This window comes from Fukomys damarensis, unplaced genomic scaffold, assembly GCF_012274545.1.
Source record: "Fukomys damarensis isolate Sample0158 unplaced genomic scaffold, DMR_v1.0_HiC HiC_scaffold_23, whole genome shotgun sequence".
Classification (NCBI taxonomy): Eukaryota; Metazoa; Chordata; class Mammalia; order Rodentia; family Bathyergidae; genus Fukomys; species Fukomys damarensis.
In genome coordinates, this window is record NW_022900935.1 from 47,605,026 (window position 1) to 47,622,769 (window position 17,744).

General features: G+C 43.9%; 2 protein-coding genes across 6 annotated transcripts in view; one reads left to right on the forward strand and one right to left on the reverse strand.

The window, feature by feature from the left end:
* The window catches only part of Nsf (N-ethylmaleimide sensitive factor, vesicle fusing ATPase), a 323,620-nt gene that overhangs the window by 197,355 nt on the left and 108,521 nt on the right, over positions 1-17,744 (reverse strand). The gene's annotated exons all lie outside the window — the stretch shown is intronic.
* The window catches only part of LOC104871529 (ADP-ribosylation factor 2), a 113,669-nt gene that overhangs the window by 36,591 nt on the left and 59,334 nt on the right, over positions 1-17,744 (forward strand). The window contains exons 6-7 of one of the 5 annotated variants that reach the window (XR_782891.3): positions 1,762-2,057; positions 12,937-13,042. Coding sequence is in view for 2 of the 5 variants with exons in the window: in XM_010637451.3 (XP_010635753.1) it covers positions 9,570-9,651 (82 nt within the window). In the remaining 3 variants the exon portion in view is untranslated. Of the gene's footprint in view, positions 1-1,761; positions 5,348-9,569; positions 10,019-10,217; positions 11,824-12,936; positions 13,043-17,744 lie in introns of those variants that run through there. The other 4 variants (XR_782890.3, XR_782892.2, XM_010637451.3 and 1 more) reach the window with 4 other exon arrangements.

Here is a 17,744-nt window from a genome sequence, read left to right on the forward strand (position 1 = left end):
TGGAAAATGCAGGACAAGGACCAAAGGCAATCCTTTCCTATTTGGTGGATCTTTAGGCAGATACAGGACCATCAGAGTAAAGTGTCTTCGAGTGCTGCTGGTCTCCATGGACCTTTAAAATAATCAGCATGGAAGTGTGTCACATTCTGGGGTGAAATTCCCTGTGTTCTTTCAAAATCAAAGTACTGTCCATATGTTCTCCTGGCTGCCTGATTTAGAGAAGAGTCCCAAAACTTTATAATTGGCACTTCTTTCTCTTTTGAACCAACCCTAGAAATTTTCTATTAGGCACCTGTTCTCAGATGTGTGCATTGCTAGTCGTGTTTTGTGTCCAAAGACTTCAGTATATATTATTTGTTCATCTTTCTGAAGAGTCCCTAAGAAACCAGAGCCCCAAAGATGTGTACATTATTTTTGCAAACTGAAGCAAACATCCTACCAGTGCATATGTAGTGGGCAATTATTAAATACTGTTGAATAATTGGGGAGCATAAATATATAAAGGTGATAAATTAGTGAACAAAAGCTGCAGTAAATAACAAAACCGTCCAAGGCAGAAGAGTCCACCTCTGAGGGTCGCCTCCAAGGGGGAAGGGAGAAGGGAGAAGGGTTGGCTAGTGTGTAGATCTACCTTCCAACGGCTTCAGTCAGGATAATATTACAATTTGGCTGGGGTGTTGTACAGTTTCCATTCTTGGAACCAGCTCTGGGGATGTAAGTTTAGTGGCGGATGTTGTCCCTGGAATTCATTCACTGTAAGCCACTTTTGAGTGGCTAATTGAATGGATATGAACCACTAACATCAACCTGATAGGGTTGCTGCAGTTTATATGGATATATGTGTACCTAGGTGTTCCTAGGTAGGAGTTCAGGAATTGGACGGCCGAGTAACAGAACACAGACCAGGAAATTACAGGTTTCATATTTCAGAAAAAAAATTGGCAAATTTAGACAACTTGAGTATCTCTTCATCAGGGGAGATGGCCTTGACCTCCACATTCTGGCTGACAAGGGTTTGCAGCTGAGGCAGCCACTGAAGGGAATAAAAAAATAATGCCCGCAATTATCTTGCCAGCTATTGAGACGTTTAAAAAAAAAAAAAATCCACCCCCCGCCTCGACAATCCTCTTTAAGTAGCTCAATTTTCTGTGTTTTAATCGGCTGACAGCCTGGGAAGGCTGCTCCGTCTGGGGATGTTTGCCTTTCCTGGCAGGAGTGGGTAGGTTTAGCAGCAGAGGCGGCGTGACAGAGCCAAGGCACAGACTCTGGCTCTTGGACCTCTCCAAACTGCAGACTTTTGTTTCATCTTCTGCCTTCCACCCTCCCCCCACCCCCCTGCCTTAGGAGAGACAGCTGGAGAGCACAGGAATTTTTGGCAAAAGGCCTGAGCTGAGATCCTGCCTGGCTCCACTGCCAGCCAGCTTTCTGAGGCTTGGTTTCTCCATCTATAAAATGGGTATGATAATACCTGCCAATCATGTCAGAAGGCTGTTGGATGGTGCCTACTGCTGCCCTCTGCTTCATAGGACGGTATCGGTGCTGTAGTTCACAGTCCTCACGTGAAGCTGGCGATCACCAGCTCTTTGGACTAGCCGATGGGGATCTGCCTTGCAGGTGACGCTGTGGCCTGGAAATGTAGCTGCAACTAGATCTAAGCATATCGGCAATTTAGGTAGGGCCAGCCTGGACTTCCCTACCTGTACATCTTGGGTATGTAGACCTCACAAAAGGTTTCCAACTGTCACCTTTTGTTTCTTCTAGGGCCAGTTACCTGTTAAATCAGTGAGATCCTCTGGTTTTCCTCTTCTGCCCTCTACAGTGGGTGGAGCTGTGGATCCTGCCTTTCTCCTCTGCACAGGCCTCTCCTGCCTGGCCCTACTCATCAGCAGGAAGGTTGGGGCCAACTCTTCCACCCATTGGTCCCCTGGGAACCACTGCAGCAGGAAGTGTACCTATGGGCCCCGGTAGTCTCCGGGAATACTTAGCTTCCATCTACCTGCAACAAGCTCAATTCAGCATTTGTGGAACAAGAGCTTTCACACCTGAAAAGGAAAACGGTATGTGTCACCTGGGGACAGTGAGATGAGGCATGCACAGGCTCGGTGTAGTGCCTGGCACCAAGGATACTCAGGTAGAGCTAAGGTGGAGCAGACATGATGGGGTGGGGGGTCACGGACCAGGGAGGAAACAAGGACTGCCAGTGAGGGGTGTGTGTGTGTGTGGGAAGAGGAGATGGATTCTGGGGAGAAAGTTCTCTTCAGGACCCTCAAAAGCTGCTCTGAGAACCCACCCTTACAGGAACTCTAGGGGTAGTCATGCTGCAAGGAAATCGGAGCACTAGGCAATTTATGGACCATCTGACCGGCTTTTTCATCAGGAAAAATAGATGGTAGCACAGGCTTTGGCAGCTGCACTTCTTTGACCTGCCCTTGGCAGCAGCACCCTTCCCTTTGAGAGTTTCCAGTCAGAAAACTGCAGGGCCTTTGAAGACAGGACACAGACTCCAGAAAAGTAATGCCCAGGCCAGAGGACCAGTGCCTGCACTGAGCAAACCAGCAGAACCTGGGACTGTTTGCCAACCCTGGGCCGTGACCCCATCCCCAGAGGCATTGCCTTCTCTGTCCCGTGAAGCTGCCCCTGCCCTCCCTAATGCAGGTACAGCCTTTGTCATACAGCACAGTTAGATGTGCAGGTTCTGGGGCCAGACTACCCGGGTTCACATCCAGCTTTCACATACACCAGTCAGGTCCCTTGGGCAAGCTACTTGGCCCCACTGTGCCTCTGGTTTCTGCACTGTATAGTGGAGCAGCAGGGGCTTAGGGAGTTACTGCTTGCGAGGTACCTGCAACAGTGCCTGGCATTTAACAAGCACTCCACAAGTGCCATCTACGTGGCCAGCTGTGCACAGATCTGGGTCTTGGGGTCATCTCTGTGTGCCTGATGCCCTGGGTCCTTCTTCCCTTTAAAAATTTTTGCTACTGTTCTTTATTCTTTTTCCCCTCTGTACAGGGAATCAAACCTAGGGCTTTGTGCATGCTGTGTTCTCAGCCCTTCCATTTTAAAAGCCGTCTCTTTGTTTCCCTGTCTGTCTCTTGTTTTCCTTCTCCCTTTTTCAGCATGTGATTCATTCAACAAACAGGAATACAGCTCCTACCATGTGCAGGCACTTAGGAGGAGGTGGGTGCTGGGGGCACAGATATGGAACATACAGAGCCCTGTCCCGGACTCTAGGGGCCAGGGCTAGTCACAGTAGTAGCAGTTGGTCTGTGCTGCTGCTGTCTTCACTATTACTACGGTGGGTCAGTCTAGAGAAACCCAGGCCCTGAAGACTGAGCTCCCCCAGGCCCCACAGGAGACAGGGCTGCTATGGCCCTCAATCTCCAGGGAGAACCGGAAGGCTGCCCCAGAGGAGACCAGCAGCGGGCAGCTGACCTGAGAGTCTGGCTGAGAGTGAAGGGAACTACTGGTTGACAGTGTAACTATCATATACCCAAAAGCTCCTTGGCCAGGCAGCTCTATCCTGCTGATGACAGACCCACGACTCACTCCAGATCATGCAGGACCAGACCCTGAAGGTAATAGATACCATGGGAATTTGGGGAAGCTCACCTCCCATCATGTCCCACTTACCAGAGCCACATGTATGTTCTCACATACCTCAGAGCCCTTTCACATGCTGTTCATCTGAGCTTGCCCACCCCCCGATCTCAGGCCTCCTCCGTCTTTCAGTGTCACGCGTACCCTTCAAGAACCAGTGCCCAGTGACCTCCTCTGGGACAGCTTCTTCCGTGTTCCAGCACATAAGGAGCCCCTGCTTCTTCCAAGTTTCCAATGCTTTCTACATACTTTTACTACCACAGTTGTCACATTGAATAACTATTTGCTTATGGGCCTCCCCCACCGCCACCACTATAGACAGTGAGTTCTTAAGACAAACATCTGGGCTTCAGTTTTTTCTATGGAATCGAACACATAGTTGGCACTCAAAAACTGTGTGCCAAGGGGTGGATGGCCACCGAGGCCATCCTCCACCTCTGCATAAGTCTTGACCCAGAGCAGCCTCTGCTCAAAGCCTGGCCTAGAGAGGCAGATATCCTTGGAGGGTGAGCATTGAGAGGGCCAGCTGGATACAAGGATATAGAATAAAAAGGCCTCTCTCTTATTGAAGGCCAAAGATCTAGGCTCTTTTTTTCCTACTAATAAGCGGGATGACTTGTTTGGAACAGTCTAAGTGTAAATGCATATGATGAGTTTGAGCTCAGAAGTAGCTGAGCCTCCTGTTCCCATCTGAAGTGACCCACAAACCTGAAACTGTCTTTGCTGGAGAGGAAGTGAGATGAGGCTTCCCACACAGAAATCCAGGAGGGACACCTCAGAGGCCACCGAGCAAAAGCCCCAGAGCAGTTTAATTTCTCTTTTGTAATGCAAAAACATAAAATGTTCCACTTGTTGCCTTTAACATGGAGAACAGAAAACAAACTGATTTAACAAATGAAGGAATTAATTAGAAAATATTCCTTCAGTTGTATGTGATGAGCAACCGAATAGACAGCAGGGAGAGAGACTGGAAAGGGGAAAAAGAAGGGAGATAGCAGCCCGGAGAGGGGAGAGAGGAGAAGGAAAGAGGAGGTGAGGGGAGATGAACCCAGAAACTCGTCCATGCACACACATACACATGTGTTGACCGTATCAAAGACTTGCTGTTTAAGATTAATGCTTGACTTTTGTTTGCTTGTTGTTGTTTTGCCATGGTAAGAGTGATCTTGAGCACATTTCTCTGTTGCTTTCTGGCTTCTACAATGAGAAATTACCAGGGAGGGGTGATGCCTCTGTTAGTAATGATCATTTTCTTTGTAAGCCTGTTTTTCCCCTCCTCTGGAAACTTTAAGACCTTCCTTTATCTTCATATGCATCACCATGAAGTTAGTGTGGGTCTTTCTTCATTCACTGTGTTGGGTGCTTATGGTGCTGCGAATCAAGTCCAAAGCCTCCTAACATGCTAAGCGCGCTATCACCGAGCTATGCCCAGCCTTCAATGGGCTCGTGATGGTTGATTATGTCAATTTGAGAAGTTTGGTTAAGAGAAGCTTAACTAAATCAGCTCAGCAATTCCACATTTCCCCACCCTAGGGTGGCTCATCTCTTGGATAGTATAAAGGAGAAATGAAGGACAGATCATCATCTGTTCTTCTGAGGAGTTCTGGTCTTCGCTTTTACCTTGGCTTCTAGAGCAGACTCTGGCTTCTGGAACAGATCCTTCAGCCTTCTGGCATAGACTCTTCCATCTTCCCTCACAGACCCATCAGCCTCCTGATGCACACTCGCATGCATGGGACACTGCAGTGAGCTCCAGACTTTTGACTAAATCCTTGAGTCTCCAGTGTGCAGACAGAGCCTCTGTTCTCTTTCTCATGCGACTGTGTGGGTGGCCATTGTAAGCCAATCTTGTAAATTCATATATATATGTAGTATATCTTGTGTTACATCTACTTCGCTAGTAAATACTGTCACAGGGCTTTAAAATTCTACAAACACAGGTTTCTCAGTCCTGGGAGATATTTTTATATTATTTCATTGGCTTCTATTTTCTCTGTTTCTTTTGTTGGATTTTCTAGGTGGATTATCTAATTTTCTACTTTTTTCTCTTATTTTCTATACTTTTTTCCCACTTTGAGAGATGTCCTTGATCATATTTTTAAAATCCTTCTATGGACTACTCCCTTTCTTTCATTATTATTTCATTTTTTTATTTTGTACCAGGGATCAAACTCAGGACCTTGCACTTGCAAGGCAGGTGGCAGAACCACTGAGCTAAATCCCTGGTCCTCTGTTATTATGTTTTTAATATCTAAGGGCTTATCAAATACCTTAAATGATACAAAATTCACTTATTTTAGGTGTAATAATGTTAGTAACTTTATAGAGGTGTGTAACCATCACCACAGTCCAATTTGAATTATTCATTTTTTGTACCATCTTTTGTTCTGGTTTTATGGGTAAAATATCTCCTTTTACTTTCTGTGCTATTAACAATCAATTCTTTGATATTTCCTTTCTCCAAATGCCTCTCTATTCCTATCTGTTGGTTTCAGCTTCTGTCTTTTGTTTGGAGACATTCCTCAAGGTTTTGGTTATGTCTGCAGTCCATTCATACTTAAGAATGACATTAAAAATCGCTTCTTGGCCTTTTGGCTAAGATCAAGTAAAGAATGACATTAAAAAGCCAGCTGGCACTCTGTGCATGGGCATCATTGTCAATTGATGAGCTTCACTAGAAAAGCCATAGCTCCTGGGCGTTCCTTTGGGAATCACCAAGTGTCAGTAGCAATGAATCCTTTTTAGGGTCCATTTGATTTCTCTAGAGGCTACTGAGTACAAAATAGTTAGAAAGAGAACTAAGATCAAGTGTTCTATAGCACAGTAGGGTGGCTATAGTTACCAATAATTTGTTGTGGATTTCTAAATAGCTAGAAGATGGGATTTTAATGGTTCTCAACACAAAGAAAGAATAAATGCTATAGGTGATGAATATGCTAATTGCCTTGATTTGCTACTACATGTTGTATACTTGTATCAAAATATATTGTACCCTATATAAATTGGTACAAATTATTATGTCTATTAAAATTTTCTAAAAGCCTACCACTTAAAAAAAAAAGGCATCTGAATCCACCAACTTTACATGGATAGGGGATGGTGTAGCTCTAGTTGCTGATATCTTGCAGATATACTGCAGTGGAGACTGGGGATACAAGTATCCAGTAAACAGGTCGTTATTTAATCCTCTTGCTTTCTTTATGGCACTTCCTGTTCACATGGGCTTCGGACCCTCAACTTCACAAAATAAACCCCTGGGGTCTGGGGAAAGGCAGTAACCTGGCTGTACTGGGGAACTGGGGGTGCCTAACTGCTTCGTATACCACCCTTCAGTCAACCACCCAGGTTTCCATTCCACAGCTCCTCCTTGTCCCTTGCAGTCCCCAGCGCCGGCAAGCTTGGTGCCTGGCCAAGATTTCACAGCTTGCATTGGCTCCATCCTCATGGCGTCCCCCTGTGTGGGCACATGGTCTTCAAATGCCTCAGTGCCCATGATACCTTCACCTGCTTTCCAGCTTCCAAAAATCTGTTGACAGCTCTTATCTTCTGCTGCGTGTGTGTGTGTGTGTGTGTGTGTGTGTGTGTGTGTGTGTGTGAGATTCCTTTTGCTCTTATGGGATTACTCCTCTTCTATTCTTTAACTCACATTTTGGTGGGAATGAGAAAGAAATTATAATAAATGTATATACTCAATTTGCCAAGTTTGTGATTTTAAAAATTTTAACATTTTTTTACTGATACATAACAATAAAATTTCACATATTTATAAGGTACCCTGTGATGTTTGGTACATGTATACATTGTATAGCATTTATATCAAGTTAAATATATCTGTCTCCGCAAACATTTATCTTTTCTTATGGTAAGAACATTCAGAATCCTTTCTTCTAGCCTTTTGAAATATATAATACACTGTTATTATCTATAGTTAGCTTACTGTGCAATAGCACACCAGAACTTCTTACTCTTATCTATCTATAACTTAGTACTGATCCCTCATCCCTTCCACTCCTTAATCTTCTCTGGCAATCACTATTCCATTCTCACCTTTTATGAGATCAAGTTTTTTATATTCTGTATGTAAATGAGATTATGTAGTATTGGTCTTTCTGTGTCTAGCTTATTTCATTTACACACTTAACATAATGATCTCTAGTTCCCTCTATGTTATTGCAAATGACAACAGGATTTCATTATTTTTTATGGCCAAATAATATTCCATTTAATATATCGACCACCTTTTCTTTATCCATTCATCAGTTGATGGGCGGTTAGGCCATTTCCATTTCTATTTTGGCTATTGTGATTAGTACTGCAATAAATATGGGAATACAGATGTGTCTCTGACATAACTGATTTCATTTCCTTTGGCATTCTATGCAGTAGTGGGATTAACAAATCATGTGACAGTTCGAATTTTATGTTTTGTGGGAACTCCATACTATTTTCCATAATGGCTCTACTAATTTATATTATTACCAACAACGTGCAAGTGTTTACTTTTATCCATATTCTTGGCAACCCTTATAGTCCTTAGTCCTTTTGATAACAGCCATTTTTTTATTTATAATGTTCTATTCTTTATTAGTATATATGTCATGACAATTGGATAACAGCCATTCTTAATGGGTGAGGTAATATCATATTGTGATTTTAAAAAATTAAATACCTTTAAAACTCATTATGTTTTTGCAACTGTAGACATAAGGAGACATATAAGGTGGCTTACCTGTGCTCTATTCTGGATACATTGTGGGCTCTGTTATGATTAGACAATATTTCTCTTTTTAAAAATTTTATTTTATTGTGTTGTACAGGGGATTCAGATATGGACCCAGGACTTCACACATGCTGGACAAATGCTGTATCACTGAGTTACATCCTCAGCCATTTTTATTAATCTTATTTATTTATTTTATCTTGCTAAGTGCCCAGGCTGACCTCCGGCATGTGATCCTTCTGCTTCAGCCTCCCATGTGGCTGGGATTATTGTTGTACACTTATGTGGCCAGCCTGAATTATCCTTTTAATCTGCATCACTGATCCTTAAAAGATGTGGGAAACGGAAGGAAAACCTAAGAAAGGAGACGGAGTCAGCTGGGAGGTGCTGATACTGCTTCACTGGGAGAGGACGAGGCTCAGGGATGACTTAGTATTCTTCTGAATTCAGATTCCTTAAAATGGTCTCTACCCTGGTACATACTCTGCAGTCCAATTTTGGGTATGAACTTCCAAGATCTCACAGAGGGAGAGTCCTAAACTTGAAGGTGGAGTGCAGGTGACTGCTGAGAGACTACATTCATCAGGATGGTGTAGGCTGTGCTGCAGTAACAAGGGAACACTGGACTCTCAGTGGCGTAACATAGCAAAAGTTTAATCCTCCCTCATTTCACCATCCTGTTGCTGCTTGGCAGCTCTTTCTAAGGGGTAAGCAAGGGACCCAGGATATATTTATCTACAGATCTGGACTGTCTAGAACACATGAATTCTCAAGATTCTGCAGAAGAGAAGAGACAAGTGGTATACTTTTTAGGTCTACTTTTGTGTTTGTTTAAGACAGGGTCTTGCTAGATATCCCAGGGTGTCCTTGAACTTGAAAACTCCTGGGCTGGGAATTTAGCTCAGTGGTGCTGCCACCTGCCTCATAAGTGCAAGGTCCCAAGTTCGATCCCTGGTACAAAAGAAAAAAACAAAACAAAACAAAAAAACAACAAAATACTTGAAAACTCCTTCTTCAGCCTCCTGAGTAGCTAGGGTTACAGGTGTACACCAGTGTCCTCAGTGCAAGATGCTTTTAATGGCCAAAATGGGCAGTGCTTTATCAACTTCACCCATATTCCATTGATTGTGAACTCTGTCACATGGTCTTAATTACCTGTGAGGGAGGATGGGAAATGTCATCTTCCAGTATACTCCAGAGAAAAATACAGTGTGGTAAATGTGCAACATTGTCTCTGTAATCTGTTTGCCAGGTTTCTTGAGGGACATGCCAGCATCCCAGGGAAAGGAGAGATATGGTCTCCAAATCCACAAAGTCTGAAAAAGAAGAAATGATGTTCAATTAAAACAGGAGAGGCAAGCAGACAGAAGGAGAGGTTTCTTGACTTTAGGGAGTTAACCACATAAATGTGCAATTGAGAAGTGACTTGCATCTGGGAAGTCTAAGAAAAGAGTTTTGGGAGTTGATGACAGAGATACACCAGGTGATCTTTTGAGATCTTACTAAAGTTGGAATTCTATCTTCAAATGTAGGGTCTCAGAGTTTGCAAAACTGGAGTGTTAGGACTGGGGGTAGATCCAGGTTTCATGAAGCCTAAAGCTTCTTCTATTTTGAACACTTTCTGTAAGAAGAATAATACAGGCTGGGCATGGTGGTGCACGCCTGTAATCCCAGCATTCAGGAGGCTGAGGCAGGAGGATCGCTGTGAATTTGAGACCAACCTGGGCTACATAGTGAGTTCCAGGTCAGCCTCAACTACATAGTGAGACCCTCTCTAAAAAAAGCGGGGGGACACAGAATTATGGACACAAGACTAGTTACAGAGCCTAGGATGGGCACTTGTAAGCAGAGGCTCTTAAGCATAAACTTACTTATTGAAGAACTTTTTGTCTTCTTCTAGTCAGGATAGATCCATGGCTCTTTGGCAGCAAATAGTCTCCGAAGCATCTTCACCGAACAGCCTTGATCTTCCAACTTCTGGACTGTCTTCATGAATTTTTTCCAAATCTCCAACTCAGTGACAATTTGCTAAATGCTCACCAAGGGCAAGGCATTGGGCTAGGTCCCTTCCTTACCTGACAGTGTCTCAGGACTGAGTTGGGAGCCAGCCACGGGAGCATCTGCTCTGAATCTGGAAGCTTGCAGTCTATATAGACAGCATCGAAACATTGCAGGATTGTGTGGCACAGCAATCCAGATTGGAAAACAGGGTCACAGGTGATCTGAGGATGCAGGTGGTCCTCTGTGAATGTCAGGCCCCTGGGCTCAGAAGAGAAACTCGTGCTGCCGTCTGTCTTGCTTCTGAAAGGCAATGTTCCTGCGGAATGCAGAGACCTCAGCAGGCTGAGTTGGAAAAGAAGTCTCAGCTGTTTCCTGTATTCCTTTGTCAGACACACCGTCCTTCTCCTGGGGCTGAAGTCAAATGTCATCATGCAGAGTTGGCAGCTCTGTGCTTGGACATTTTGTTTAGAGCCTAGTTGCCAGCTCTGTCCGCACAGTTGTCCCCAGCACTGTCTGGGCTGTTTTGATCTGACCGAAGTGCAATGTCTAGAAAACTCCAGACCAATGCTAGATCCTTTATGCAACTTCCAAGCATTTCCTTTGTTTTAGAATTTTTGGCCAGCAGAAAGGGACAAATCTGAGCCCTCTTCATCGGCTCCTACAGCCAGGCCCTGCCATGGACTTGCAGGGTGACCTTGCAGGAGCTCTTTGTCACCCTGTGCCTCTTTTTCCTCATCTGTAAAACTGAGAAAATAACGCTGGAGAAGTCAGGGGCTCTTTTTATTTCTGTGGTTGAGGCCATTATGGTCTCAGGGTGGGGGAGACAATACAGACATCTCACAGTCTGTCTCCTGGTCCATCTGCCCAGGTGCCAGGCAGGGCTCCCAACTTATTAGGTGTAGTGGGGATAATTAGGCAGGTCAGGTCCTTTGGGAGATCTAATTTTGCTCTGTATGATTTATAATCTTCTCCCATGGCGTGCACTGAGCTAGGAACTGGTAAGGTTGGGGGCAGGAGGATGGGAAGGAATAAAACAGCCAATCTCCTTCGTGTGACTTGCTTGAAATTTTTTGCACGGAGACACACTGTACCAAACGCAATCATGAAAATGCATTTTAAAAGGCTACCTAATGAAGCAAATGCAAAACAACTTGCGCTAGATAGAGTTCAGCAACAGCGCAACGGTGGGGGATAGCAAAGATTCACACAGCTGGACCGGGCCAGGGGAGAGGTGGGAAGACAGCAGGATGGACGGAGAGGGTTTGGGAAGGTGCGGCTGGAATATCCTACAGGATGTCCGGTGTCATCGTTTCAATCTAGATGTACCCCTAAAAGCTTCACGCAAGTAAAGGCAGGGCTTTTAGAAGCTAATTGTTTGTGGGGGGTCTTAAGGCCAGTAGAGGATGGGTTCTGGTCAGAAGACGCAGCTCACTGATGACGAGTCCTGGAAAGATGTCTCCTTCCGTATCCCCTCCCTTCACTCTCTGCTTCCTGAATCCCTTGAGGTGAGCAGCTTCTCCACCAGGCTCCTCTGCCATGCTGTTCTGCCCTGGACTGAGCCAAAATAATGTCTCCTCATTTAATTTGTGGGTGTTGGGTATTGTCTCAGCAACAGGGAACGTGACTGAGACACATCGATCCCTATTTTCACCCAAGACCCCGCAGGAACCATTGTAAAAAACTCTTCTGTTTATACTAGCAGCTTTCTAAACTTCCTAGGCCTTCCTCTAATCTGGGAGCCAATGTCTTTTAGGGATTTCGTGAAGGACTTCAAAACTCTGATGTTATATGAAAAATCTTAGTTCTGTAGAAAATCTTCATGTGGCTGAGTTCAGGATTTTTTTCTGAAAAAAGGATCCCAAGATTTTGCCTGAGTCTATAATGGGTTCAGAAACCCTCAGTCTAGATCTTGCTGGGGGTAGGAAAGGGTGGTTAAGCTGATTAGCTGTGTAGAAAATCTTCATGGCCATTTCCTTGGCAGCCCTCGCATCCCCTCAGTCCAGCAGCTGAGGTGGAAGGCTCAGTCCTGGGGGGCAGAGGACATATTCAGGGTGGCACAGTAACTCATGTGTGAGAGTGACCTGAACCGGTCCCTGCAGCATCTCACCCACCCTGTGGCCAACCTCAGGGAAAGGAAGCTTTGAAACTCGTTTATCTGGTATACCTCCAGGTCTCCTTTGGGCCTGTCTTTCTTCACCGAACCCCTGACGCTACACCAATACGTGAGGCCTAGTGTAGACCTGACAATGCCTCACAATGTTCACATTTTCCCTTCTCTGTCTCTGCCAACGCTGCCAGGCTCCATGACCACCGAACCCTATTGCTGTCTTAGCCTTTGCTAGGTGGGGCCACAGCTTTTGCCGGGCTTCCTGGGGCCCTGGAAGGGCAGGATCTTTCTCCTGGTATCCTGCTGTCATTTCGCAGCCACTTAGAAATTGACCCTGCTTTTATGTACCATGAGGGGGGAAGTATTGATGTATGTGTGTTAAAATATACGTAACATAAAACTTACTCTTTTAACCATTTTAAGCGTATGATTTAATGGCATTAATTATATTCATGATATTGTGCCATCGTTGCCACTATCTATTTCTAAAATGTTTTTGTTACTTCAACAGAAACTCTGCACCCATTGAGCAAGTCCTCAGTCCCAGCATCCCCCAGCCTCCGGTAACTGCTAATCCACTTTTCTCTCTACACATTTGCCTGTGCTTGGTACCTCGTGTAAGTGGAAATATACAAAATTTGTCTTTTGTGTCTGCTTTATTTCAATTAGCATAATGTCTCCTCCATGTTTTAGTGTGTATCATAACTTTATTCCTTTATGTGGCTCAGTAATATTCAGTTGGATGTGTATATTTTATTTACCCCTTCATCTGTTAAAATAGGTTATTTCCATCTTTTGATGACTGTGGACAAGGCTGAACCAAACAGTGGTGCACAAGTATCTGTTTGAGTTCCTACTTTCATTCCCTTTGGGTACATGCCTAGGAGTGGAATTGCTTAATCAAATAGTAATTTTATGTTCATTTTTAAGAAATCCTGAAACTACTTCCCATAATGGCAGCACTATTTTGTATTTCCTCCAATAATGGATAAAAGTTCCAATTTGTGCACTTCTTGGCCAATATTTGTTATTTTAAAATACAGTGAACCTTTGACTTAGGAACTCAATTCATTCATGAGGGCTGATTGTAACTCCCATTGGCCAATTGAAGGCTCAGGCTCCCTCACACAGCCTTCAAAGTCTCTCTCTCTCTTGGGTACAGGCAGATCTCAGTGTCCTCAGAGAGAGACATTGGCCCAGGATTTCTCATTAACCCCACACAGAAAAGGCTGCTGTAATGTTCCTTCCAGAACTCTGTAAGGGTTAACTCTGTATCGAAGACCATCTGGAAACACAAGTGGCCAGTGTTTGGGTCATAACTCAAGACTTTGTAAGAAAAAACTGAAATGCGAGGACTGGGGATTTAACTCAATGGCACAGCACCTGCCTTGCAAGAGCAAGGTCCTTAGTTTGATCCCTGACACCTGCCAAAAAACCTAAAATGCCAGTCGCAACCCAAGTTGTTCATATGTCAGGCCAGTCATAACTCAAGGGTCCACTGTGAGTTTCTACTTCCTTATAACAGTAGCCCTCCTGAGACAATTCTGGTCTCTTTAGGACCTGATCCCCAGGGGTCCTCTTCAGTCCCCTGAGTCTTCTTAGCCCAAGTGCCACTGCAGCAGCTCAGGAATGTGGGTGTTAAGAAACTATGCAAACTTGAGTGTGCCCTAGAATCTCCTGGGGGCTGGTTACAACGAAAATCTCTGACCTGCACCCCACAGATTTTGATTCAGTAGGTGAATACCTGGAATTGGCACTCTAACAACTTCCCAAGTGCTACTGCAGGTGTTCAGGGGACCACTCAGGACCATAGCTTTAAGCCATCGCTCCCCCATACCCTTTCATACAGGGGATTGAACCCAGGGCCTTCACACTGAGCAACCTCCCTATTTATTTATTTATTTATTTATTTATTTATTTATTTAGAGACAGAGTCTTACTAAGTCACTGTATTAGTCACTTTCCTGTCCCTGGGACAAAAATCCCTGGTGCTCACAACTTGAAGAGAATTTTATCTTAGCTTATAGTTTAAGCGAATTCAGTCCATGGTTGGCTGGCTTGAAGGTAGAAATGCACAGCATGGTAGAAGAAAGTTGTTCACACCACAGTAGCCAGGAATCAGAAAGAGAAGGGAAGAGTCCAGGACAAGAATATACCCTTCCATCTGCATCTCTCGAATGACCAGTGATTTGGAGCACTTTTTCATATATTTACTTGCTGCTTTTATTTCTTTGTCTGAGAAATGTCTGTTCATTTCAGATGCCCATTTTAGAATTGGGTCTTTATATTTGGGGGGGGGCTGGTTGTTTTGAATTCTTTATATATTTTAGATAATAGTCCTTTGTCTGAGGAGCAGCTGGTAAAAAGTTTTTCCCACATTGTAGGTTGTCTCTTAGTTCTGTTGATGGTTTCTTTTGCAGTGTAGAAGCTTTTTAATAAGATGAGATCCCAGTTGTTGATTCTTTCTGCTAGTTCCTGTGCTACTGAGGATTTGTTCATAAAGTCTTTTCCTATGCCAATGTCTTCCAGAGTTCTGCCTAACTTATCTTCCAGCAAGTTTAGTGTTTCTGTTTTAATATTTAGATCTTTAATCTACTTGGATTTTAATTTAGTGCATGGTGACAGATAAGGGTCTAGTTTTAATCTTTTGCAGGTAGAGATCCAGTTTTTCCAATACCATTTATCAAAGAGGCTATCTTTCCTCCACTGAGGATGGTCAGCTCCTTTGTCAAAGATGAGGTAGCTGAGTGCATCTGGAGTTGTTTTTGTGTCTTCCAATCTGTTCCACTGATCCTCAGGCCTGTTTCTTTGCCAGTACCATGCTATTTTTATCACAGTGGCTTTGTAGTGTAGTTTCAAATTGGGAATTGTTATACCCGCTGCCATGTGTCTGTTGCCTAGGATGACTTAGGCTATTCTAGGTCTCTTGTGGTTCCAAATGAAGTTTTGGATTCTTCTTTCTAGTTCTGTGAAGTATAGTGTTGGGATTTCAATTGGCATTGCATTGAATCTGTATAGCAGTTTTGGTGGTATGGCCATTTTCACTATGTTGATTCTTCCTACCCAGGAGGGAGGACATCTTTCCATTTTCTTATATCCTCCTCAATCCTTTTTTCAGAGTGTTGCGGTTTTCAGTGTAGAGGTCTTTTGCTTCTTTTGTTAGATTGATTCCCAGATACTTCATTTTTTTGGGTGCTATTGTGAAAGGAATTGTTTCCCTAATTTCTCTCTCAGTGAGTCTGTTATTTGTGTACAAGAAGGCTGTTGATTTTTGGGTGTTGACCTTGTATCCAGCTACTCTGCTAAAAGTGTAGATTTCACCTCACCCCACAAAGAATGGCTGCTATCAAGAAATCACACAATAACAAATGTTGGCACGGTTGTGGGGAGAAAGGAACCCTTCTCCATTGTTGGTGGGAGTGCAGACTGGTGCAACCACTATGGAAGTCAATATGCAGATACCACAAAGAACTAGGATTAGAGGTTCCATTTGACCCAGCCATCCCTCTGTTGGGTATCTTTCCAAAAGAATTAAAAGAATCATACCACAGTGATATATGTGCACCCATGTTTATAGCGGCACAGTTTATAATAGCTAAAATTTGGAAACAGCCCATCTGCCCATCAGTTGAAAACTGGATAAAGAAGATATGGTTTTTCTATAAAATGGAACACTACTCAGCCATAAAGAATGAGAAAGTAGATTCATTCATAGATAAATGGGTACATTTTGAGGATATACTCCTAAGTGAAATAAATAAGTCACACATATGCAAATACCGAATAGTTTCTCTGGTGTGAAAAACTAAAATAGTACTCAAGATCCTAATGGGACAATTAGCAAATAGGAAGAAAAGGACCAAAGGTGTAGGGACAGTGAGAAGGATAGGGAAGGGGGAATAAGGGAAAAGGAAAAAAATATGAGAAAATGTAAAAATGGAATTAAAGTGTTTGAAGTGGGGAGGGGAGGTGAGGGTGAAGGGAGGGTGGGGACAAGGGAAAAAATGAGAACCAAGACCTGGCACGTAAAGGTTCAAGATCCCAGTAATGAATGTAACTGTACTGTCTACCTAGAATGTACCAATAAATTCAATTTAAAAGAAAAAAAAAAGCAGTTTAACATTAAAAAAAAAAAAGAATATACCCTTCCAAGTCATATACCCCAATGATGTGCCCTGCCTTCTAACAGCCCTCTCAGCCAAGAGCTCATCAATGGATCCATCCACTGATAAGGAGAGAGCTCCCATGATCTGCTCATTATCCAAAAGCTCTCTCTCTCTGAATACATGAGTCTTGGGGGACATTTTAGATCTAAACTATAATACTGACTAAGTTGCCTGGGCTTGGCTCAAATCTGTGATCTTCCTGCCTCAACCTCCTGGAGTGTTGGAATTATAGGGATGGGCCACCAAGCCCAACTAAAGCATCACTTCTTCACTTGATCATAGCCGAAAGGCCGAGAAGCAACCAGGCATTGCTTATGTCTTGCTTTCGGAGATTCCAGCTGTTTATTTTCCTGTTACACTTGTATAAAGCAATAGCAGCTGCTCAAGATGTCAGGCTGGAGGAAGGTGAGGAGGGCAGAGATTCCTTCCCTTCTTCAGTTCTCAAACCGCGGCCAGTCTGTCTTGCTCCTACTTTATCCAAAAAATGAATGTCCACCTCCATTCTGCCTTCACAAATAAGTCGGGCCCTTTCCTGGGGCCAACAGTGTCATAAGAATTAAGATTCCCCATTAAGCTTTGGGTTAGCTTTAATCAACTTTCCGCCTGGAACTGTTCTCAGGGAGAGATTGCGACTTTATTCAGTGTGTTAAATGGCTGACAGGAGTTGAGTGGGGTGAAGGATTGCCCTGAAAAATACCTCCCCAAGGCCCAGTGTGTTAGAAAAACAATGAGACAGAGCCAAAAGCCAGTGTCCCCTTTCAGGCAGAGGACCTTTCCCCTGAGTCCCCGAGCTGTCTATCAAGCTCTGGCCTAGGTAGCCGTCCATGTTCTAGGTACTCTGCTTAGGAACTCCGACTCCTCTCCCTCCTTTGACTGCTCCCCTTCCTTAAGCTCTTCCCCTTTGCCTCTGATTTATGCAAAGTTTTCAGCGTCTCACCTTCAACTTGGCTGCTCCTTTTGCATAGCAAATCACTTCCCTCATCTCAGCCTCCATTTTCCCCCACAGGTAAAAACTAAAGACTCATAATAGCAATGGTTTCCAAGTTGTGCTCCACAGAGCTCTGAAATTCTGAGGGAGGGGGGCAAGGTGTTCTCCGAGACCACTACTCCTGCTTTAAGTGGGGTTCTACGTAGATGGTTCATTGGAAAGACA